Source organism: Apus apus, chromosome 1, assembly GCF_020740795.1.
Source record: "Apus apus isolate bApuApu2 chromosome 1, bApuApu2.pri.cur, whole genome shotgun sequence".
Taxonomy (NCBI): domain Eukaryota; kingdom Metazoa; phylum Chordata; class Aves; order Apodiformes; family Apodidae; genus Apus; species Apus apus.
In genome coordinates this window covers 155628469-155652086 of record NC_067282.1, presented here as the reverse complement: position 1 = coordinate 155652086, position 23618 = coordinate 155628469, and the positions used below count along the sequence as shown (strand labels likewise).

Genomic DNA, 23618 nt, shown 5'->3' with positions numbered 1-23618 from the left:
GCCCAGCTCAGCTTTACAAATTTTAAAGGATGTTTTGTTTTGATGTTAATTTGTCTGTGTACTGGGCAGTATATCCACTGGAGCCTACCTAGCTAGTCCATCCAGTGTTCCTGCATACACATACACTTCCTTTCTTACAGTGTGGAATGATCTCTTAAGTTATTTGGCATCTATCTAGCTAAGGACTATAAAGTCTATTCAGCTGGAGCCTGTACAAGTATTTTGAACTGGCATAATTGTACATAGGACAGTGCCATCCATCACCACTTGTGCTCAGTAATGTGCTAATTTTCTAAATCTCAGCTATTGCAATAGAGATGGGTGACTGTTCCAATGGAATTTTCTTAAAAAAAGTTATACTTTGAGTTTTCCCTCTTACCTCTCAGAAAATGGAAAGAAGCAACCCCATGCCTCCAACAAGTGAGTAGGGAGGGCAAGTTGCAATAGGTCTAGAGGCTGACTTATTCCAGAGGCTACAATGTTTATTCCAGGGCTGTCCCAATGAGGTCAATTCAATTAGCAGGGTTGCATGTGATAGTTTTCCCCATAGTACTGTAAGTGGGTTTTGCCTTATCTGGCCGAGTTGTAAAGAGATAAATTAAGCATCAATATCACATTTGCTACAGCAACATACCTGCTGTTTGACCTAACTCAGTATAAATCTAATCCCCTCCGACATTATGTAGCAGGATGAGAAACAGCAGCTGACCCGCTCTTCTCGGGCCAGTGCACCTTGTTGGGTGAAGCTTTGAGAATTAGTGAGACTCCCAATGCCCTTCACTTATGGTAACTAGGAGAGCCTGGCAGGCACAATTCCACCCCAAACAAGGGCCTAGGTATGTGACCTCAGGAATTCAGGCTGCCAGGGTGCAGGGATATGGCCCCATAATATCAGAAAAGAAAAAAAAAAACAAACAAGGTTGAGTATCTATGCAGGCCTTTATGTTTTATAGAGGAAAAGGTCATAAACCCAAGCAAGGACTGAAAAGCACCCTAAAAGTGAATGCAGAGGAAAAGTAAGAACAGCATTTTTCAAGCCCTGTTCCTTAAATATTACCCGTTTGTTTTTTGTGTTTTTTTTTTTTTTTCTGTTTAATACAGCAACTTAGGACATGGACAGTCTTTGCAAAAACAGAAATATTATGAAATCTGATCCCATAATTTGTCCTTCAAACTGCAAGGACCCCATTTTGAGCAATCACTTCAGATACGTGGAACAGCTACGAACTTGAGATCAGCTGTCCTTAGGGAGAGCTCAGCAGGCAATTCCACGAAATTCCCCTTTCTCTTTAGTACCAGCGCTGTGACTAAAGGGAGGAAACGGGCCTGTCCCCCCACCTCCCCTCCACTTTTTCCCCACTGCTTCTCCCTGCTGGCGCCCAGGAATGGGATGGGCATCGCTTCAACACGGTTAAGGCGACGGAAGGGGGAGATGGTCGAGGCCCTGCGAAAAGGAGGAGGCTGCAGGGTTGGAGGGCAGGCGGGGGCCGAGGCGACGGAGGCTTCGACCCCCGCGGGTTCCTACCGCGCCCAGCGCTGCCTCCGAACGTCTCCGCTGTCGAAATGAGGCCTCCGGAACCCAGCTAAAAACCGAGCCCGGCGGCTTTAAGGCTCAAGAGGTTGGGCACCGGAGTCAAAGAGCGGCGGGCAGCAACCAGGAGCGCTCAAAAGGCAGCTCGGAACACCCGTGCCTTTCGGGCCCCCTTCACCCTACGATTTCCAGAGAAGGGACGAGTTCCCAAGGAACAGAAGTAGACTGAGAGTAAAAAAGCCGCTGGCTGATGGCAGGCGAGCACGTACCCAGGAAGTTCATAAGCCTCTTCCGCCGAGCAAAGGGGGGCAAAAAAAAAAAAAAAAAAAAAAAAAAGCGAAGGGACAGTTTAACCCGAAAAGTGCTGTGCCCCAGAACAAAGCCGAGAGTCACGGCCAATCCCTGTGCAGGGCGGGCTTTTCGAAATCAGCAGCTCCCCGGGGGGCGGGCGGGAGCGCGGTTCTTTGTCCCGCGGCTGAGGGGAGAGAAAGGACTGGGAGCCGCGGCACCCACCCACCTCCTTCCCGGAGAGCCAGGGTGCCGTGGGCGCTGCCCAACCTCCACGGAGACTTCGGGCTAGCACCGCTTTCTTGCGGCTAACTGGATGCTGTTTTCCCGCGGAGATGTGCAGAAATGAGCCGTAACGCGGTGAGAGGCGCTGTTATGAGCCCGGCAGCTGTGGAGAATAAAAACATGGCGATGTTACCTGTTACAAACCTGTTACAGGTTTGAGCGCACAACAGCAGCGCCGAAAGAGTAAAGTTAAAATCGCGCCAACACATACTGTATAAAAATAAGAGACTATTTCAGCCCTTTTGCGGACAATGGTGGGTGGCTCTTAAAAGAGCCGTTGAATTTATCTGCAAGGCAGACAAAGTTGTTTTTTGGTTTTTTTTTCCAAGATAATTTACTTCTTCTTGGGCGCCGCCTTCCTCCCCTTGGCCGCTTTGGGCTTCGCTGCCTTGGGCTTGGCTGCTTTGGGCTTCACCGCCTTCGCCTTGGCCGGGCTCTTCGCGGCTGCCGCTGCCTTTTTGGGCTTGGCTGCCTTAGTCGCCTTCTTGGGGCTTTTAGTGGCTTTCTTGGCCGCTGCGGCCGCCGGCTTCTTGGCTTTCTTGGGGCTCTTCTTCGCAGTCACCGCTTTCTTGGGCTTCTTAGCAGCGCTGACGGGCTTCTTGGCCGCCGGCTTCTTCGGCTTGGCCGCGGCTGCCCGCTTCTTGGGGGCTTTTTCCTTCACCTCCCCGGGCTTCTTGCTCAGCCGGAAGGACCCGGAGGCGCCGGTGCCCTTGGTCTGCACCAGGGTGCCCTTGCTGACGAGGCTCTTGAGACCCAGCTTGATGCGGCTGTTACTTTTTTCCACATCGTAGCCGCCGGCGGCCAGCGCCTTCTTCAGCGCGGCGAGGGAGAGCCCCTTGCGCTCCTTGGAGGCGGACACGGCCTTGGTGATCAGCTCGGTGACGCTGGGGCCGGCGGGTTTGCGGGCTTTGGAGCCGCCCGTCGCCTTCTTCGGCTTCTTGGCGGCGGCCTTGGCAGTGGGAGCCGGGGCGGCGGCGGCGACATCGGGCGCGGCGACAGGAGCAGTCTCAGACATACTGACCTCGGCTGCCTCAGCACCAACAATAGCGCGGTCACCGCCACCGCCCCCTTTTATAGCAGCGCCTCGCGCGCTGATTGGTGCGCTCCGCCCCGCGCCCCATCCCGCCGCCGCTCCCTTTGTGTTTCTTCCACGTCCCAAAAGGGGTTTTTCTTCCCGAAATGTAGAGCCCATGCACCCCTTTGCTTCCCGACTGGGGAGAGGGACGTCTATTCTACCAGCTAAGGGTGTTTCCCTTTTGGAAGGAGCAGGAATGAGGAATGAGCAACCCCAGAAACCCCGCGGCGTGGAGCCGCAGAGTCCTCGGGAGAGGGAAAGTTTCGTTTTATCTTTTAACTTAAAATAATAATATCGGCTAAATGGGCAAAGCCGGCTTCAAATGTTGTGCTTTTGAAGGTGCTTTCTTGGTCAGGGCAAAAAGCAGAGTGGTTTGAAGGGTTTGTTTCGGGATAAATCGATATTGAAGTCGAGGAAATAACACAGCTTCGCCCCGTGGTCCGGGCGCGGATGCAGAGCTTGGATCCCTCGGCCGAGCCACTTCCCTCAGAAATCACATGAACCCCTCTGAACGTCTCTGCAGTGACCACGGTGTCCTAGTTGGTGCATTTTGAAGAGATGTTTGTGCATTAGCAGTGTGTGTGTGTAAGCCAATGGTTTTTTACGTCTGCTTCGGTATTTAAGTGGAACAACGCACCTATGTGCCCATCTGAAATCGATGTTGCTGTCATTGCACTTTCAATGCGACTTCAACGAAGTCGCTTCCATTTGTTAAATTCAGGAGTGAATAATCGCAATTGCAATATGTGAGTTTTTAGTCTTAAAACGTGTAACAGTGCTTGGTTTTCCTTCGCGATTTCTTAAAATTGATTGGAAAATAAAATCGGGGGTGTAATGAAATTTTAATTGGACAGGAGTTAAAAGCTGGGAATTCAGTCCCTTCAGGGTATGTTCAGTAATCAGGAGACATTATTATGCAAAACTTTATTCTAATTAATGGATTTGATTCTGTAAGTCTATTGTTTTGACAGTAGCATCTGGTGATTCACTGCTTTGCTCCTTTCAGAAATAAGATATGAATTTACACTTTTTCAAGAAGGTTTATTCTCTAAGTTAGTGACAGCTTCATATTCCAAACAACGGATGAATTCTCACTTTTTGTCTTTGTTTTCAATGGCAGGTTGCTATGTTTTCAATACAAAACAGTTAACAGTCTGTCTGCAATAATAATTGTGTCTCAAATACTAGATACCAGACTATCATCAGCTTCTAAAATGGGTGAACAAATCTATTCAAGGCTATAGTAAATGTAACAGGGTGAATGAAAATATGCTATAATGTAGAGTTCTTATTACCTCACCTGTGAAAACATTGGCTTGAATCTTCATGATACATCTAAGAAATCTCAAATTCTTATCTGATTATGTGTATTTAATTGAAAATGTTAAAGAGCTAAAATCAAAGCAAGGACTAGAACTATTCTAGTAATTTAACATACCGGGTACTTTTTCTCTGCTTGGAAGTGAAAGGTAGAAAGGAATGCAGCTCTGTGAGCACTCCCAGCAAATGCATTTCAGCCTGTAAAACAAAGGTAAACTCGTGTTTAGGGTGATCTGGCTGTGTTAACAAGCATGACAGAACTGCAAAGTGTGGTACTACCAAACTGTGCTCTGAGTATTGATTAAACACAGATAATGGAAAACTAGTTATAGTGCTCATTTTATCTGAGAGTTATTTCCTGTAATGAGGGAGGATTAAGATACTCAGGGACATGACCAAACTCTGTATCAGAACTGCTGATACCTTGAGGAAAAGGTGTTTTCTAGACTGGTAGTAGTGACCTCATCATAACAAAGGGATTTCAAGTCTTCCCAGAGGCAGGGGAGCTAACATTTTGTAACTCTCTAGTCTACCAATGTCAGTGTGTAAGTGGTTTGCTGGGTTTTTTTCAAGATTTTCACTTTTTATGGCAGGTTTCTGTTAATTCTCTGGACTCATACAACAAGAAATATTGTCACCATTATCACTTTTTCAAAGATTCATAGTAATTGTTTTACTTCTCCCAAATTATTTAAAGCAGAAACTCAGGACTCTGAGATTCCCGGTGAAAGAAACAGAGCTTATTTACAAGAGGGGCCATAAGGAAGATTCAGGGAACTACAAGCCTGTCAGTCTGACCTCGGTACTAGGAAAGATCATGAAAAGGCTCATCTTGAGTGAGCTCACACAGCAAGTGCAAGTGCAGGGCAGTAAGGGGATCAGAGCCAACCAGTATGGGTTATTAAAGGGAGGTCTTGTTTGACCAACCTGATTTCTTTCTATGACCATGTGACCCTCCTTTTGGATGAGGGGAAGGCTGTGGACATTTTGGACCTCGATTTTGGTAAGGCCTTTGACACCATCTCCCACATCATTCTCCTGGAGAAGCTGGCAAATTATGGCATAGACAAGTGTGCCTTTCACTGGGTAAAAAACTGGCTGCTTGGCTGGGCCCATAGAGTTGTGGTAAATGGGGTCAAATCTGGCTGGGGCCAGTCACCAGTAGTGTCCCTCAGGGCACAATTCTGGGACCAGTCTTGTTCAATATTTATTGATGATCTGGATGAGGGGATTGAGTGCACCCTCAGTAAATTTACAGATGACACCAAACTGGGTTGGAGTGTCAGTCTGCTAGAGGGTAGGAAGATTCTACAGAGGGACCTGAACAGGCTGGATTGATGGGCCAAGACCAATTGGATGAGGTTTAATAAAGCCAAGTGTCAGGTCCTTCATTGCAGTCACAACAACCCCATACAATGCTATAGGCTTGGGGAAGAGTGGCTGGAAAGCTGCCCAGAGGATAAGCACCCAGGGGGGTGCTGGTTGACAGCTGGATGAACATGAGTCAGCAGTGTGCCCAGGTGGCCAAGAAGGCCAAGAGCATCCTGGTCTGCATCAGGAATACTGTGGCCAGCCAGAATAGAGAGGGGATCGTGCCCCTGTACTCAGCACTGGTGAAGTCACACCTCAAGTACTGTGTTCAGTTCTGGACCCCTCACTACAAGAAGGATGTTGAGTTGCTGGAGCATGTCCAGAGGAGAGCTACCAAGTGCTAAAGGGTTTACAGAACAAGTCATACAAGGACCAGCTGAGGGAGCTGGGGATGTTTAGTTAGGAGAAAAGGAGGCTGAGGGGAGACCTCATTACTGTCTTCAGCTACCTGAAAAGAGATTGTAGTGAGGTGGGTGTTGGCCTCTTCTTCCAAGTAAATAATGACAGGACAAGAGAAAATGGTCTGAAGTTGCGGCAAGGGAGGTGTAGGTGGGATGTTAGGAAGAATTTCTTTGCTGAAAGAGTGATCAGACACTGGAACAACCTTCCTAGGGAGGTGGTGGAATCACCATCCTTGGAGGTATTCAAGAAATGCATAGATGTGGCACTTCAGCTCTAATGGCTGAGATTGTAAGTTGTGTGCTGTGGGGGTTTTTTGAGTTTTGTGGTGTGTGGTAGTTTGTTTGGTTTGGTTTGGTTTTTTGGTTGGTTGTTTTTTTGTTGTTTGGGTTTCTTTGTTTGGTTGGGTTTTTTTTGTTGGACTCAGAGGTCTTTTTCAACACTGACTGTTCTGCGATTCTGTGATTTTTCTAGTTTTCGGTTTTTGTTTTTTTTTTCTTTTCTTTCATTTGCATGCTTTCATGATTGTTTCTTGACCTACTTAGAAACTGGCAAGTATTTAGAGATGTGACTCTGATCTCTCAGGCCCGTCATTGCTCTATCTAAGATACATTTTTGTATGTTGGAGATTATCCCCTTCCACTACACAAGATATTTGCAACCAAGAAAAGAGAGGTTGGTAGTCACAGGCTGTGGGTTCCCACAGAAAAAAACCAACATATTATGATCTCTCCTTCAATAGGGATCAAACCGAAATAGGCATAAGCCAGAAGACAGGAAAGACAGACCTGCCTCCCTCTGACTGTTTAATAAGTTACATTTTGCTTTTGGATGTCATGCATAATATCCTAGAACTATCCAAATTTTTATATTACAATCCAGTCAGTGGATTTTAATTTCTCAGCCACTGTAGACTAGAATTTATTTTTCCAGCCACTGTAGATTATAACCCAAAGCAGAGAGCATGTGCTCAACACAGGAATTTGTTGCAGTTGCATAGGTATAACAGGAAGGCTTATCCAGGCTTTGATATTCCACTATTTCTTCAGACAGAAGTTGTATTTGGGTATCACCACCCCATCCACCTTTGTTTCATTTTTAGAATCAGCAAGTTTCAATGAAAATAGAAAAATATTTTCCTAAAAGTTTGTTACTTTCCTTCCAGGAAAAAAAACCCACAAAAACATTTCCAGGAATTACTACATTCCTGCAAAGAGATTCTACCCAGGTTTATTTAAGAAGTTATTAAGGGAAAAAACAAACAAACAAACAAACAAACACAACCACAAAACAAAACCACCACACATTGACAGGAGAATGTACTGGGTTCAGGTTTTGCATCAAAACTTCACAGATGCTTTGGATTTATCCACCTTTATGTAGACTGCCTATTGGAACTGGACATCTACCCTTGCTCCTATGCCAAGGAAGAACCGAAGAAATAGTACTGAGTTGTAACACATGCAGCAATACAATCATATTCAAAATATTCATTATAACACTGTGAAAAAGAACAACAACAATTAAAGGTCCGATAGGTGCTTCTACCACTAACGTAATCTTGTTGAAAAGGTAACGTGAATATGTTTGAAATAAATTATACCCAGCAGATAGCAGAACAGAATAAGAGCAGTGAAGTGGCTCCCAACCCTGTTCGGCGCTGCTGTCCAGAACTAGAGCTATGACAACCAGCTCGAAATGTCAGGGCAGTATGCGACCCACTGAGACATCACAGTCAGGCCACGAGTGAGTCGGTCGTGGGGATAAGCAGGACCCCTCGTAAAAGGAATATGTGCGTGTCGCGGCAACCCGGAGGGGAAGATGTGGGGAAAAGGCCCTCTGTGATGTAGATGAAGTGGGACAAAAAGGCAACCAGGAAAGAGAGTGAATTGAACATCCTTTCCTGTAGCTGAAGAGAATATACTTGAAGCAGAGTGAATGACAAGTCACTTCACAGAACAGAGAAAAAGAAGTAGGGAGTCTTCAGTATTGCAAGGTAGCACTTTGGCACCAGCAATATAGGCTGGCTGCCTTCCCACAAAAGGGAGCAAAAAGGTTGTGAGGAGTTGTTCAGTGTGCGAGGGTGTTGTGCTGTAGCTTATGTTTTTTACAGTAGATGTTTTGCAGCTCTGCGGTCCACGAGCTGGTTCCAGAGTCACACTGTCCCTGTTGAGGATGTCATCAAGACTGCCAAGGGGCACTGGAAGTGCTGGCTGGTGCCTAGATTTCCACACAATATGAGGCTAGTCATTCAGCACTCCTGCTCTCAGGTAGTTAGGAAGTCAGGAATCTGGCTCCACAGGCTCTTGAGAGTATGTATGTGCAATGAAGGCACATGCAAGAAGACTATTTCACCAGTTTTGCCTGCGCACCTGCCTTGTGTGTACTGGTCCCAGAAAGAAGGATTGTATTCTATGTTAAGTCCAAATCTTGGCTTTCCTGATACAGTTCTTTTCTGTTTTGGGCACTGAAAATGCAATCAAGTTTTGGTTGATTTTTGCATGAGATGAGGAGTAGACTAGCAAGTTAAACTTTTTTGTGCTGTTTGAGTTTAGTAGTTTGTAACATTTTACATCTAATTGTATGGTTAACAGGCCTGGCACAGAAGGCCAGCACTGAGCAGCTAGAAGTAGAAATCAGCCTGTGTCCAGCTGTATAAAGGTGGTAAGTACAGAGAAATCAGCTGGCGTTTTGGGGTTTACCCAAACTGCAATAGGAGATACCTACAATAAGTGAAACTTAGTAGCCCAATTTATCCAAAGCTGTTGAAAAAGGAACCTGCTGATCAACAAGGTAAACATCTGAGTAATTCTGATATTAACTGTTCAGATCTAATGCACATCAATTCATGTAAACATCTTCCCTGAGGAGAAATTAAAAAAAAAAAAAAATAATAAAAAGAACCAAAACGTAAATGGAGGCAAAACTGTAATTTGTGCTTGTTTCATTAATTCTTTAGAAGAAAACAGGCCTTGACATACTTGAGTACATTGAAAGGCTTTCAAGGGTTACAGCTGTCAGCCCCATCACTGGATGAAGATGGGAATACTCAACTCTAATCAAAAGAAAAGGTTCTTACACTTTAAAACTGTTTGATTTTAGGTTTTTCTTTTTTTTCATTTTACAACATGTGCTCATTCTCCTAACATGGTTAATGGTGTTACTTCTGTTTTTTTGGGGTTATTTTGGTCACCTGTTCTCCCTGTGGTAGCAGGGTCTTGTTACAGTCTCTCCGGTGTTGAAGAAGATACTCGCTCTATTGGACCAGTATCGAGGACACACAGGACCTAAGTCTGGGACAGGACAGAGGAAGAATGCAGAGTGTAGTAGTTCAACTTGTAGAACTTGTTTCTGCAGTCAGGAATATCAGGATGGATCCAGAGTGGGGAGAAATGAATGGGCAATAAGAGTGGGACAGCCTTGAGATTGTGCTACCCTTTGAATTGAGGTCAGCACAGACACTTGTAACACTGAGAGAACTGAGTAATTCACAGTAAAATTCCAGTTGGACCAATGTCTCATCTGTGAGAGACCAGAAATAAAAAAAGTGTAAGAACAGTAACTGACATTTCACCACAGTGCTCCCCCAGGTCCTAGTGATTTGTAGGCCTGGGAGTCACTGAGTCAGAGAGGATGTCTTTGAATTGGAGAGCCTTGAATGGATTTTTGTCCTGTGTGTTTATTGATTGATTTCTGTGGACATAATATTTTTCATGCTTTAGTATAAGGCTTTAGCATGATCAATTATAAAAAGCTGAGAAATAACTACATCCATAGTGGTAGATGTCATGTACAAATATGCAACATGGAGTGTATCCCTTTTATAGAGGAGAATGTCATTTATATACACAGTTAAATGTCTTCAGTGAGAGTGCGTTACAAAATGGTGGTGGAAAACATGCTCTCTGTGGTGTAGATGAAGTGGGACAAAAAGGCAACCAGGAAAGAGAGTGAATTGAACATCCTTTCCTGTAGCTGAAGAGAATATACTTGAGGCAGAGTGAATGACAAGTCACTTCACAGAACAGAGAAAAAGAAGTAGGGAGTCTTCAGGGCCAGGCAGAGAGGTTCCTATATAAAATATTCGAGCTGAAAAGTTGCTGGGAAAGAATAACCTCACCATTATATTTTTAGATCTCATCCCTCAAACAGATCTTCCCTCCTGGAGTCACTGTGGCTGAGACAGAACCAAAAGATAATGTCATTGAGACAATAGGTTGTCAGAGATCTACCCGAGTCCTTAATCTTGAAGGACGCTCCTCTCTCTCTGTCTGGATAATGACATGTATTGAGCTATGATGAGCAAAAGCAAATTATTCGTATTGGGATTATGCTGATCTGCTTGCCCCACTAGGCCTAAGCTACGAAAAAGAGGTCTGCAGGGATAGCCAGCAAAAATGAGGTACGGATTTCAGTCATGGTGACTGATTTTCAGGATAATGCACTCATCCCAAAATAGAAGAGGAACCTTGTCACTGGCAATGTACACTGCAAAAAGGAAAACGTATTACATCAGAGAAAGACTATCCACTTAAAATTATGTCAGGCCTTTGAAACATGGAGCTACGTATCATGTATCATGCACGTAGCTGACATAACCATTTTGTTGTGCATTTGACATCCATTACTAATTTTCATCCCACTAGTAGCAATGAAGTAAACGGAAACACACATTGTGAATGTGACCAAGAGTCAATAGGAAGCAACACTTCAGAAATAAGACACAAAATAAGGGGTATTCCCCAGGTCTGTGTAGAGAAAGCACTTTCTGGATATGCTGGTGATGCTACAGACTGAAAGCCAGACATAGGAAACGTCTGACAAAACGTCTGAGGCGAGGGCATAGATGTGATTTTTCTGATGGCTCAAAGCATAACCCAAATACTAACAAAAAGCCCTAAACATGACATGCTTAGTGTCCTTGAATTAGAAGCTGGTTCTCAAAGCTAATCAACGAGGCCTTGAAATGTGACCTCAGCATGACCATGACACTTCTCCATGAAGGCTTTAGGGCCGCCGGCTCCCTGCGGCCCTCGTAAAAGGAAAGTGTGCGCGCCGCGGCACGCCCGGAGGGGAAGATGCGGGGAAACGGCCCTTCAGGGGCAGCGGGGCTGGGGGACGGCGAGCCGCGCGGAAGCAGAAACGGAGGCGGGGACTGGCGCGGAAAAGGCGGCCTGAGCCCCGGGGAGGTGCCCGGGAGCAGCGACGGAACAAGGCCCCGCCCCCCTCTCCGCACCCGCCCCTGCTCCCAATCAGGTCGGCTCCCAACACATAAAGGCTGCGGCGCGGCCGGCTCAGGAGCACAGCGCGGGGCAGGCAAAGAGAGCAGCATGTCTGGCAGAGGCAAGGGCGGGAAGGGGCTCGGCAAGGGGGGCGCCAAGCGCCACCGCAAGGTGCTGCGCGACAACATCCAGGGCATCACCAAGCCGGCCATCCGGCGCCTGGCTCGCCGTGGCGGCGTCAAGCGCATCTCGGGGCTCATCTACGAGGAGACGCGCGGCGTGTTGAAGGTGTTCCTGGAGAACGTGATCCGTGACGCTGTCACCTACACCGAGCACGCTAAGAGGAAGACTGTCACGGCCATGGACGTGGTCTACGCTCTGAAGCGCCAAGGACGCACCCTCTACGGCTTTGGCGGTTAAGAGATTTGCCGTTGTTACAGCTTCTCAAGAACCCAAAGGCTCTTTTAAGAGCCACCCACGTTTTCCTTTAAAAGAGCTGTGTCACGTAGTTTCAGTTTTCTTGCCTGGGCGTTTTCGCTACACTGTCTGTTTTGGCGATCCCAGTTCTCGTCTGCTCGCTCAGGTGTCTTTGGGCTGCAGCTGGACAGGTGAGCCTTGAAGTTCGCTTTTGGGTTGCTCTCGTGCTCTGCCCCGTAATTCCTCATTGCGGTTCTCTGATTTCCAGCAGCCGCTTTCGAAAGAGCTTGCTGAGGCGCTCGGCCTTGCTAAGCGGGTGCGGTGCCGGTTTGTGACTGACTCAAGAGTAACGGACGGATGCCTGGAGCTTCTGGGAAAGACAGCGGCCCGAAGGGCGAACCACGCTAAAATAAAAACAAGGAAAAAGGCAACCCCCGTCTCATGTCTTGCCATGTTACCTACCGCGGTGCGGTGGATCCTTGTTTTTCTCGGGCGTAATAAAGGGAGAACTGCAGCGCCTACAGCGGGTTCGCTTCAGCGGGCGGGACGCAAAGGGGCCTCCTCGCTCTGGCGTTGGGACGGGGCTGGCGGGCTCCGTAGCCTCCGGCCGCGAACGGGTTAAGCGCCCTCGGGCTTTCGAAAAGCCCGCGCAGGCGGCGATTGGCGCCGGGGGACTCCGCGCCTGGCAGCGCCCGCCCGCGCTCCGCTCGCCGGGCGCCCGCCCCGGCACAGCCCCGCCCCGGGCACTGCTCGCCCGCGGGACAGCAGCGCAGGCCTGCTCCCGCAAGCACAGAGATAGATCGGGGGCACACGAGGAAAATGCGGAGCTCCCAGCCGAGCCCGAGCTCTGCACTAGAGCAAGTGGGCCGGGGCCACCGAAGGGGGAAAAAGAGCACCCGCCGCCAACGAGCCGGTCCTCCAGTCCCCCCTCCGCTGACAAGCACAGATACCTCTCCCCTTGCCGCCCCCTCGGTAGCGTCTCAAGCTCTTTCTCGAAACTGTGGGTGGCTCTGAAAAGAGCCTTTGGGTTTCGCTTCTGTGCTTGGGACGCTTCCCCAGGCCCGCTTTACTTGCTCTTGGCCTTGTGGCTCTCAGTCTTCTTGGGCAGCAGCACGGCCTGGATGTTGGGCAGCACCCCGCCCTGCGCGATGGTCACCTTGCCCAGCAGCTTGTTGAGCTCCTCATCGTTGCGGATGGCCAGCTGCAGGTGGCGGGGGATGATGCGCGTCTTCTTGTTGTCGCGGGCCGCGTTGCCCGCCAGCTCCAGGATCTCGGCCGTCAGGTACTCCAGCACGGCCGCCAGGTACACCGGGGCGCCGGCGCCCACCCGCTCCGCGTAGTTGCCTTTGCGGAGCAGCCGGTGGACGCGGCCCACCGGGAACTGCAGCCCGGCCCGCGACGAGCGCGACTTGGCCTTGGCCCGCGCCTTCCCGCCCTGCTTCCCGCGGCCGGACATGATTCCTCAGAACAGTCGAGTTCGCTCAGCGATGCGCTCCGCTGCTACTGCTGAAGACAGGTAACGTGCCCTGCGCTCTCCGGACCGCGCTTATATCCCTTCCCTTCGCGCGGCTGGGCGGCTCTCGGTAGGCCGAGCCGCCTATCAGGGGACGCGCCCCCACTGGCGGGCGGATCTCGCCCTGGCCAATAGCGAGCGGCGCAGCTCGGAAAGGCCCGAGCCCGCGCTCCCGGGCGGCCAATGGCGCGGCGGGGGGGGCGGGTTTCAGCGCTCCGCTCCGCCCGCACCCGACGCTCGCTCGCGCCACCGCCGCCGGGCCCCGCGCGGCCGAGCCGCTCCTCATTTCCTTCCGTGTTTTATGAATTCATTTTTATCTTTTTTTAAAAATTGTTTTAAAGCAGCCGGGGCGGACAAGCGCGGGATGGGAGGGCGGAGTTGAAGAGGAAAAGAGAGGCGGTGTGGCCGTGTCAGTGAGCTGGACGGAAGCTACCGGGAGAGGGGGAAGGCAGTGCACCCCCGCACACACTTTCCCGCGCGGTAGTTTCGCCCATTTCCACCACCGAGCCACGGCAAGGCTTCCAAAACTGCAACACGCTCCCTTGCAGCGGAAAACCCCGCAGCTCCCTCCCTCCTGTCCTTCCGCAGTCCAAATGCACACCGTTCCCATCTAGCTAAACAAAACCTATGATATAAATGCCCCTGGTTCCTCTTTTCGGATGGTTTGGATTTAAAATGGGACTTTCAGCTTTAACATTTGCTTGAGTACCACAATGAATTTCAAGAGAACTTTAGATATAAATAAGAAACATATATATCAGTGTTGCAGCCCTTTTGATTGTGTATGTAGTGGCTCTTAAAAGAGCCTTTGTGTTGGAAATATTTGTTTTAAAAAGGCATGGCCATATGCTCTGAAGGGCTTTATGCACGTTCACCGCGGATGCGCCGGGCCAGCTGGATGTCCTTGGGCATGATGGTGACGCGCTTGGCGTGGATGGCGCACAGGTTGGTGTCCTCGAACAGCCCCACCAGGTAGGCCTCGCTCGCCTCCTGCAGCGCCATCACGGCCGAGCTCTGGAAGCGCAGGTCGGTCTTGAAGTCCTGCGCGATCTCGCGCACCAGCCGCTGGAAGGGCAGCTTGCGGATCAGCAGCTCCGTCGACTTCTGGTAGCGCCGGATCTCGCGCAGCGCCACCGTGCCGGGCCGGTACCGGTGCGGCTTCTTCACGCCGCCCGTGGCCGGCGCGCTCTTGCGGGCCGCCTTGGTGGCCAGCTGCTTGCGGGGCGCCTTCCCGCCCGTCGACTTACGCGCCGTCTGCTTCGTGCGCGCCATCACTTACAAGCGAGCACGACAGGGTACAACACACTGAAGCACTGATACTTGCAAGGCATGGAAGAGGTGTATATATAGGTCTTGTGCCTTTTTCTGATAGGTGGATGGACACCTGCCACGTCTCATTGGTGGATTCAAAGTTTAAAAATCCCGCCTCTAGCCAGTACCGCCCATCCTATGGTGTCTTTGTTTTTATTGTGTAGAATGCGCCTTCTAAAACCTTTATTTTTCGGTGTATATCTTTGCAATTTTTGGAATTCTCTCATGTATTATTTATCTATAGTTTTTAGACCGTTATGAGAGCTAGCAAGTAGAAGGGAGTAGTTTCACAATTTTAAGGTTGTTTGTGTAATTAGATGAAAAAAACAACAAAAAAACCACTTAGGAAATATGCAGGAGTTTTTGCTTTAATTTACTGAAATATTACAGAAACATACAGGATATGCAAAGATAAATGAGGGGTAAAAAGAGATACACTTAAAAATTCTGAGAACGTAGATTAAAAGAACATTATATGTAGACAATATTCTCTTGATGAAAGACTTAAAAATGTAAACTTCTTAATCCGGTTAAATAATTTTAAAAAACCACCAAAAGCCCAAAGAAAAAAAAAATCGGAAGGACAGGAGGGAGGGAGCTGCGGGGTTTTCCGCTGCAAGGGAGCGTGTTGCAGTTTTGGAAGCCTTGCCGTGGCTCGGTGGTGGAAATGGGCGAAACTACCGCGCGGGAAAGTGTGTGCGGGGGTGCACTGCCTTCCCCCTCTCCCGGTAGCTTCCGTCCAGCTCACTGACACGGCCACACCGCCTCTCTTTTCCTCTTCAACTCCGCCCTCCCATCCCGCGCTTGTCCGCCCCGGCTGCTTTAAAACAATTTTTAAAAAAAGATAAAAATGAATTCATAAAACACGGAAGGAAATGAGGAGCGGCTCGGCCGCGCGGGGCCCGGCGGCGGTGGCGCGAGCGAGCGTCGGGTGCGGGCGGAGCGGAGCGCTGAAACCCGCCCCCCCCGCCGCGCCATTGGCCGCCCGGGAGCGCGGGCTCGGGCCTTTCCGAGCTGCGCCGCTCGCTATTGGCCAGGGCGAGATCCGCCCGCCAGTGGGGGCGCGTCCCCTGATAGGCGGCTCGGCCTACCGAGAGCCGCCCAGCCGCGCGAAGGGAAGGGATATAAGCGCGGTCCGGAGAGCGCAGGGCACGTTACCTGTCTTCAGCAGTAGCAGCGGAGCGCATCGCTGAGCGAACTCGACTGTTCTGAGGAATCATGTCCGGCCGCGGGAAGCAGGGCGGGAAGGCGCGGGCCAAGGCCAAGTCGCGCTCGTCGCGGGCCGGGCTGCAGTTCCCGGTGGGCCGCGTCCACCGGCTGCTCCGCAAAGGCAACTACGCGGAGCGGGTGGGCGCCGGCGCCCCGGTGTACCTGGCGGCCGTGCTGGAGTACCTGACGGCCGAGATCCTGGAGCTGGCGGGCAACGCGGCCCGCGACAACAAGAAGACGCGCATCATCCCCCGCCACCTGCAGCTGGCCATCCGCAACGATGAGGAGCTCAACAAGCTGCTGGGCAAGGTGACCATCGCGCAGGGCGGGGTGCTGCCCAACATCCAGGCCGTGCTGCTGCCCAAGAAGACTGAGAGCCACAAGGCCAAGAGCAAGTAAAGCGGGCCTGGGGAAGCGTCCCAAGCACAGAAGCGAAACCCAAAGGCTCTTTTCAGAGCCACCCACAGTTTCGAGAAAGAGCTTGAGACGCTACCGAGGGGGCGGCAAGGGGAGAGGTATCTGTGCTTGTCAGCGGAGGGGGGACTGGAGGACCGGCTCGTTGGCGGCGGGTGCTCTTTTTCCCCCTTCGGTGGCCCCGGCCCACTTGCTCTAGTGCAGAGCTCGGGCTCGGCTGGGAGCTCCGCATTTTCCTCGTGTGCCCCCGATCTATCTCTGTGCTTGCGGGAGCAGGCCTGCGCTGCTGTCCCGCGGGCGAGCAGTGCCCGGGGCGGGGCTGTGCCGGGGCGGGCGCCCGGCGAGCGGAGCGCGGGCGGGCGCTGCCAGGCGCGGAGTCCCCCGGCGCCAATCGCCGCCTGCGCGGGCTTTTCGAAAGCCCGAGGGCGCTTAACCCGTTCGCGGCCGGAGGCTACGGAGCCCGCCAGCCCCGTCCCAACGCCAGAGCGAGGAGGCCCCTTTGCGTCCCGCCCGCTGAAGCGAACCCGCTGTAGGCGCTGCAGTTCTCCCTTTATTACGCCCGAGAAAAACAAGGATCCACCGCACCGCGGTAGGTAACATGGCAAGACATGAGACGGGGGTTGCCTTTTTCCTTGTTTTTATTTTAGCGTGGTTCGCCCTTCGGGCCGCTGTCTTTCCCAGAAGCTCCAGGCATCCGTCCGTTACTCTTGAGTCAGTCACAAACCGGCACCGCACCCGCTTAGCAAGGCCGAGCGCCTCAGCAAGCTCTTTCGAAAGCGGCTGCTGGAAATCAGAGAACCACAATGAGGAATTACGGGGCAGAGCACGAGAGCAACCCAAAAGCGAACTTCAAGGCTCACCTGTCCAGCTGCAGCCCAAAGACACCTGAGCGAGCAGACGAGAACTGGGATCGCCAAAACAGACAGTGTAGCGAAAACGCCCAGGCAAGAAAACTGAAACTACGTGACGCAGCTCTTTTAAAGGAAAACGTGGGTGGCTCTTAAAAGAGCCTTTGGGTTCTTGAGAAGCTGTAACAACGGCAAATCTCTTAACCGCCAAAGCCGTAGAGGGTGCGTCCTTGGCGCTTCAGAGCGTAGACCACGTCCATGGCCGTGACAGTCTTCCTCTTAGCGTGCTCGGTGTAGGTGACAGCGTCACGGATCACGTTCTCCAGGAACACCTTCAACACGCCGCGCGTCTCCTCGTAGATGAGCCCCGAGATGCGCTTGACGCCGCCACGGCGAGCCAGGCGCCGGATGGCCGGCTTGGTGATGCCCTGGATGTTGTCGCGCAGCACCTTGCGGTGGCGCTTGGCGCCCCCCTTGCCGAGCCCCTTCCCGCCCTTGCCTCTGCCAGACATGCTGCTCTCTTTGCCTGCCCCGCGCTGTGCTCCTGAGCCGGCCGCGCCGCGGCCTTTATGTGTTGGGAGCCGACCTGATTGGGAGCAGGGGCGGGTGCGGAGAGGGGGGCGGGGCCTTGTTCCGTCGCTGCTCCCGGGCACCTCCCCGGGGCTCAGGCCGCCTTTTCCGCGCCAGTCCCCGCCTCCGTTTCTGCTTCCGCGCGGCTCGCCGTCCCCCAGCCCCGCTGCCCCTGAAGGGCCGTTTCCCCGCATCTTCCCCTCCGGGCGTGCCGCGGCGCGCACACCTTCCTTTTACGAGGGCCGCAGGGAGCCGGCGGCCCTAAAGCCTTCATGGAGAAGTGTCATGGTCATGCTGAGGTCACATTTCAAGGCCTCGTTGATTAGCTTTGAGAAACAGCTTCTAATTCAAGGACACTAAGCATGTCATGTTTAGGGCTTTTTGTTAGTATTTGGGTTATGCTTTGAGCCATCAGAAAAATCACATCTATGCCCTCGCCTCAGACGTTTTGTCAGACGTTTCCTATGTCTGGCTTTCAGTCTGTAGCATCACCAGCATATCCAGAAAGTGCTTTCTCTACACAGACCTGGAGAATACCCCTTATTTTGTGTCTTATTTCTGAAGTGTTGCTTCCTATTGACTCTTGGTCACATTCACAATGTGTGTTTCCGTTTACTTCATTGCTACTAGTGGGATGAAAATTAGTAATGGATGTCAAATGCACAACAAAATGGCTATGTCAGCTACGTGCATGATACATGATACGTAGCTCCATGTTTCAAAGGCCTGACATATTTTTAAGTGGATAGTCTTTCTCTGATGTAATACGTTTTCCTTTTTGCAGTGTACATTGCCAGTGACAAGGTTCCTCTTCTATTTTGGGATGAGTGCATTATCCTGAAAATCAGTCACCATGACTGAAATCCGTACCTCATTTTTGCTGGCTATCCCTGCAGACCTCTTTTTCGTAGCTTAGGCCTAGTGGGGCAAGCAGATCAGCATAATCCCAATACGAATAATTTGCTTTTGCTCATCATAGCTCAATACATGTCATTATCCAGACAGAGAGAGAGGAGCGTCCTTCAAGATTAAGGACTCGGGTAGATCTCTGACAACCTATTGTCTCAATGACATTATCTTTTGGTTCTGTCTCAGCCACAGTGACTCCAGGAGGGAAGATCTGTTTGAGGGATGAGATCTAAAAATATAATGGTGAGGTTATTCTTTCCCAGCAACTTTTCAGCTCGAATATTTTATATAGGAACCTCTCTGCCTGGCCCTGAAGACTCCCTACTTCTTTTTCTCTGTTCTGTGAAGTGACTTGTCATTCACTCTGCCTCAAGTATATTCTCTTCAGCTACAGGAAAGGATGTTCAATTCACTCTCTTTCCTGGTTGCCTTTTTGTCCCACTTCATCTACACCACAGAGAGCATGTTTTCCACCACCATTTTGTAACGCACTCTCACTGAAGACATTTAACTGTGTATATAAATGACATTCTCCTCTATAAAAGGGATACACTCCATGTTGCATATTTGTACATGACATCTACCACTATGGATGTAGTTATTTCTCAGCTTTTTATAATTGATCATGCTAAAGCCTTATACTAAAGCATGAAAAATATTATGTCCACAGAAATCAATCAATAAACACACAGGACAAAAATCCATTCAAGGCTCTCCAATTCAAAGACATCCTCTCTGACTCAGTGACTCCCAGGCCTACAAATCACTAGGACCTGGGGGAGCACTGTGGTGAAATGTCAGTTACTGTTCTTACACTTTTTTTATTTCTGGTCTCTCACAGATGAGACATTGGTCCAACTGGAATTTTACTGTGAATTACTCAGTTCTCTCAGTGTTACAAGTGTCTGTGCTGACCTCAATTCAAAGGGTAGCACAATCTCAAGGCTGTCCCACTCTTATTGCCCATTCATTTCTCCCCACTCTGGATCCATCCTGATATTCCTGACTGCAGAAACAAGTTCTACAAGTTGAACTACTACACTCTGCATTCTTCCTCTGTCCTGTCCCAGACTTAGGTCCTGTGTGTCCTCGATACTGGTCCAATAGAGCGAGTATCTTCTTCAACACCGGAGAGACTGTAACAAGACCCTGCTACCACAGGGAGAACAGGTGACCAAAATAACCCCCAAAAAACAGAAGTAACACCATTAACCATGTTAGGAGAATGAGCACATGTTGTAAAATGAAAAAAAAGAAAAACCTAAAATCAAACAGTTTTAAAGTGTAAGAACCTTTTCTTTTGATTAGAGTTGAGTATTCCCATCTTCATCCAGTGATGGGGCTGACAGCTGTAACCCTTGAAAGCCTTTCAATGTACTCAAGTATGTCAAGGCCTGTTTTCTTCTAAAGAATTAATGAAACAAGCACAAATTACAGTTTTGCCTCCATTTACGTTTTGGTTCTTTTTATTATTTTTTTTTTTTTTTTAATTTCTCCTCAGGGAAGATGTTTACATGAATTGATGTGCATTAGATCTGAACAGTTAATATCAGAATTACTCAGATGTTTACCTTGTTGATCAGCAGGTTCCTTTTTCAACAGCTTTGGATAAACTGGGCTACTAAGTTTCACTTATTGTAGGTATCTCCTATTGCAGTTTGGGTAAACCCCAAAACGCCAGCTGATTTCTCTGTACTTACCACCTTTATACAGCTGGACACAGGCTGATTTCTACTTCTAGCTGCTCAGTGCTGGCCTTCTGTGCCAGGCCTGTTAACCATACAATTAGATGTAAAATGTTACAAACTACTAAACTCAAACAGCACAAAAAAGTTTAACTTGCTAGTCTACTCCTCATCTCATGCAAAAATCAACCAAAACTTGATTGCATTTTCAGTGCCCAAAACAGAAAAGAACTGTATCAGGAAAGCCAAGATTTGGACTTAACATAGAATACAATCCTTCTTTCTGGGACCAGTACACACAAGGCAGGTGCGCAGGCAAAACTGGTGAAATAGTCTTCTTGCATGTGCCTTCATTGCACATACATACTCTCAAGAGCCTGTGGAGCCAGATTCCTGACTTCCTAACTACCTGAGAGCAGGAGTGCTGAATGACTAGCCTCATATTGTGTGGAAATCTAGGCACCAGCCAGCACTTCCAGTGCCCCTTGGCAGTCTTGATGACATCCTCAACAGGGACAGTGTGACTCTGGAACCAGCTCGTGGACCGCAGAGCTGCAAAACATCTACTGTAAAAAACATAAGCTACAGCACAACACCCTCGCACACTGAACAACTCCTCACAACCTTTTTGCTCCCTTTTGTGGGAAGGCAGCCAGCCTATATTGCTGGTGCCAAAGTGCTACCTTGCAATACTCCTGCTCAAGAAAGATGGCACAAATCACTTGATCTGAAGCCAGTACCTACTTCACCAGCACACCTCTGAGGAAAACTGGCAAGGCAGCATCACTTAATGAGAGCACCTCCACATGGTGTGTGACACAGAGCTTTGGCTCTCCTCTGTGGCCGAAGTCCAGCCTACACAGTATCTACATGCCACCATCACTGCCTATGTGGCAAAAAAAAAAAGGGTTGGCTGCCAACAAAAATGTACTTGGAAGCCTGTTTCAGCAGTGCCTGGGGTGTCACCAGCCAGGGAAGATGGTGGACTGCAGACCAGCTGTGCATACACTATATGCCCAAGGACACTTTGTCACTCCATAGGTAGCAAACACAGTTCTGTCTGGAGAGGGAGGAGGCACATAGATTGGTTACTGGCAAACAAATAGGAAAGAGTAGAACGAACACAAAATTGTCAGTGGGTTGAGGGAAGGAAGAATCTCAGCATCACTCTTTGTGGGCTTCTCACTGGGCTGCAAGCAGCCAAGCTTCAGTGCCTACAGGGAGGCTGCTTTGAAAGGACAGTGTGGTGGCATGCTTCCTTGGTAGAATTAACTATTAAATGCAGGGGGCAAAGGTGCATCGTCAATTTGGGAGGAGACAGATTCTTTGGGGAGCCATGGCTGAAGGAGCTTCTGTTCATGTTGCTTACCTTTCATGGATAATTTGTCTCAGGGCTTGAGGTCCTCAATCACTGGTTGATGACTACACTCAAAGCATGCCAGGGTGGTACAAAATGCAGTTCCTCAAGTATCTTAGGTTAGTTTTAGAAGACCAAAGCACTTTAATATATAAATAATTACATTCTTTGATAGGTGACTGACAGTGAGGATATTTTTTTGCCTGGGTGTGAGAAAAGCAAAAATCTGCTAACCTGGTAAACTCCTGTACAGTAGAGAACAAAGTGCATTTTATTTTCTCATTGGCTATTCTGGGAAGGGTTTTGGCCTTCTGTATTTTTGTTGATTTTTTTTTGTTTCACTTTTCCAGGAAGGGCATCCTTCCTACTGCCTCCTAACTATGGACACATCCAGGTTTTAGACTATAGGTTTTCAACTCCCAAACAACATGCCCTGACAGTGATGAAGGGAGCCCACAATAAGTGTCCCAACCCTTAACCAAGAGTATAGGGAGGAGTATGCAACATTCCAGGAAGCTGAGTCTATGAGGACAGTCATCTGTTGCCCTGCACTCCTTGTCCTGCCCACTATAGATGTTCAGCCATACACTGGATTTCAAAGACTTTGTGTGGCCTTGTTACGCTTAGGAATCTCAACAACAGCAGCAGCAACTTTAGTATTTTGTAGGCAGAGACTTGTTTGCTGAGCTGCAATAAGTTTGTTCTTTGGTCAGCACCACTTCAAAAATGCTTAGCTAAGGGTTAAAAGCTGTTAAACTGTGCTGGCTGGTTTGATCACATGAATATGATCACATTTGTAACACAGATGAAGGATGAAGTCACTGAGGACAAGACATGGGTGTAACACTGTAATTGGAGTGTAATCGTGGTTGCAGAGAGTATTTACACCTCTTTCCTGTAGAACATGTATGTGGGAGTGCAGAACACAGTGTAAAGACCCTCACTTAAATTTCTCTGGAAATTGTCACTTGGAGGAAGGAGAGGGGCTGTGATGCAGAGGCATAACAGCTGTATTTTCTCCAGCTGCCTAAGGATGACTTGCCTACAGCAGGGAGAGCAGCCCGTTAGCCAAGGACATAGGAGGGACTGAAGTAATTCAGATGTAGTAGACATTACAGTCATGCCCTGTACGAAAGTATCTCTGGAGATCCTGATATCACTCTCCTCCTCATTTAATGAACGGTGAAGTCTCCTCCCTCCAGTCACATTGGCAAAGCCAAACTGCATGTCAGAGTATATGTGGCACCTTCTTCATTAAGTCTTTCTACAATATTCTATGCCTAAAACAGGATTGATTCCCTTTCTAATTTTCTCAGCTGGAGGTGCAACTGCCATACCTGCCTTTTACATAATTCTTCATCACATTTTTCTTTGCCTGAATACATCTGTTCATTCCTTCTAAACTATCTGCTCTGATTGTGGAACAAACTCTATTTAAAATTGCCAAATATACCTTACATTTAAAAAATGCTGTTCCTGCATGTATTTCCCTCACGTAGAGAAGAACATGTGTTCCCAAAAGCAATCCTACATTGTTAAAGATATTTTATGTCTTTGCCGCAAAGCCATGAAAGATAAGAGCTTCTCTCTGTGTCATTATATTTCAGAAGTTGCTTCAGTTCATTTGAAGACAGTAGACTGTAACTGTTGGAAATCAGAAGCTGCTATGCATATTATTAGCTGTCCCTGTTGGGAACAGGGAGAGGGTAGCAACTGCTGGGAGGGAAGCCAGGCAGACAACTGGGATGGTGACCATTTTAGCCACCTCAAATTCAGCCAGCAAAAAAATGTGAAACAACACTCTGAAGCCACAGCTGAGGCCTGGAATGTTTAAGTCTCTTCCAGTGAAGGGTACTGGAGCAAATGTGTATGATTTCAAAATAAGAAAAGTAGG

General features: G+C 49.1%; 6 protein-coding genes across 9 annotated transcripts; 2 read left to right on the top strand and 4 right to left on the bottom strand.

The window, feature by feature from the left end:
- Window positions 1-920: 920 nt before the first annotated feature.
- LOC127386911 (histone H1.10-like) lies at window positions 921-3129 on the bottom strand. Of its 2 annotated transcripts, none has more exons than XM_051624603.1 (2): window positions 2443-3129; window positions 921-2207 (listed from the first exon to the last, which is right to left on the bottom strand). In XM_051624603.1, the coding sequence occupies exons 1-2, from the start codon at window positions 3117-3119 to the stop codon at window positions 2108-2110; spliced, it is 777 nt and encodes a 258-aa protein (XP_051480563.1). In that variant the 5' UTR covers window positions 3120-3129; the 3' UTR covers window positions 921-2107. The 2 variants fall into 2 exon arrangements, 1 of the variants encoding a protein (XP_051480563.1); XR_007890018.1 differs by having other exon boundaries at window positions 2159-2207; window positions 2316-3129.
- Window positions 3130-11582: 8453 nt separating this feature from the next.
- Window positions 11583-12427, top strand: LOC127387107 (histone H4). Of its 2 annotated transcripts, none has more exons than XM_051625082.1 (2): window positions 11583-12099; window positions 12180-12427. In XM_051625082.1, exon 1 carries the CDS (start codon window positions 11600-11602, stop codon window positions 11909-11911), a length of 312 nt encoding a protein of 103 aa, XP_051481042.1. In that variant the 5' UTR covers window positions 11583-11599; the 3' UTR covers window positions 11912-12099; window positions 12180-12427. The 2 variants fall into 2 exon arrangements, with proteins under 2 accessions (XP_051481042.1, XP_051481031.1); XM_051625071.1 differs by having other exon boundaries at window positions 12177-12427.
- A 525-nt stretch (window positions 12428-12952) lies between these two features.
- On the bottom strand, window positions 12953-13366 carry LOC127387030 (histone H2A type 2-C). Its single transcript, XM_051624911.1, has one exon. It carries the CDS (start codon window positions 13362-13364, stop codon window positions 12975-12977), a length of 390 nt encoding a protein of 129 aa, XP_051480871.1. The 5' UTR covers window positions 13365-13366; the 3' UTR covers window positions 12953-12974.
- Window positions 13367-14282: 916 nt separating this feature from the next.
- Window positions 14283-14693, bottom strand: LOC127386991 (histone H3). The gene has a single exon (XM_051624808.1). The coding sequence runs from the start codon at window positions 14691-14693 to the stop codon at window positions 14283-14285; it is 411 nt and encodes a 136-aa protein (XP_051480768.1).
- A 1239-nt stretch (window positions 14694-15932) lies between these two features.
- On the top strand, window positions 15933-16423 carry LOC127387036 (histone H2A type 2-C). Its single transcript, XM_051624921.1, has one exon. The coding sequence runs from the start codon at window positions 15951-15953 to the stop codon at window positions 16338-16340; it is 390 nt and encodes a 129-aa protein (XP_051480881.1). The 5' UTR covers window positions 15933-15950; the 3' UTR covers window positions 16341-16423.
- A 552-nt stretch (window positions 16424-16975) lies between these two features.
- On the bottom strand, window positions 16976-17732 carry LOC127387095 (histone H4). 2 transcript variants are annotated; one of them, XM_051625054.1, is made up of 2 exons: window positions 17216-17732; window positions 16976-17138 (listed from the first exon to the last, which is right to left on the bottom strand). In XM_051625054.1, the coding sequence occupies exon 1, from the start codon at window positions 17713-17715 to the stop codon at window positions 17404-17406; it is 312 nt and encodes a 103-aa protein (XP_051481014.1). In that variant the 5' UTR covers window positions 17716-17732; the 3' UTR covers window positions 16976-17138; window positions 17216-17403. The 2 variants fall into 2 exon arrangements, with proteins under 2 accessions (XP_051481014.1, XP_051481018.1); XM_051625058.1 differs by having other exon boundaries at window positions 16976-17135.
- Window positions 17733-23618: the final 5886 nt, after the last annotated feature.

Bases quoted from the DNA above. Each gene is read 5' to 3' on its own strand.
- LOC127387095 (XM_051625054.1), bottom strand. From the start codon at position 17,715: ATGTCTGGCAGAGGCAAGGGCGGGAAGGGGCTCGGCAAGGGGGGCGCC.
- LOC127387107 (XM_051625082.1), top strand. From the start codon at position 11,600: ATGTCTGGCAGAGGCAAGGGCGGGAAGGGGCTCGGCAAGGGGGGCGCC.
- LOC127387030 (XM_051624911.1), bottom strand. From the start codon at position 13,364: ATGTCCGGCCGCGGGAAGCAGGGCGGGAAGGCGCGGGCCAAGGCCAAG.
- LOC127386991 (XM_051624808.1), bottom strand. From the start codon at position 14,693: ATGGCGCGCACGAAGCAGACGGCGCGTAAGTCGACGGGCGGGAAGGCG.
- LOC127387036 (XM_051624921.1), top strand. From the start codon at position 15,951: ATGTCCGGCCGCGGGAAGCAGGGCGGGAAGGCGCGGGCCAAGGCCAAG.
- LOC127386911 (XM_051624603.1), bottom strand. From the start codon at position 3,119: ATGTCTGAGACTGCTCCTGTCGCCGCGCCCGATGTCGCCGCCGCCGCC. The intron at 2,208-2,442 runs GTAAATTATCTT...TATTCTCCACAG, and splicing joins AAGGCGGCGCCCAAGAAGAA to CTGCCGGGCTCATAACAGCG.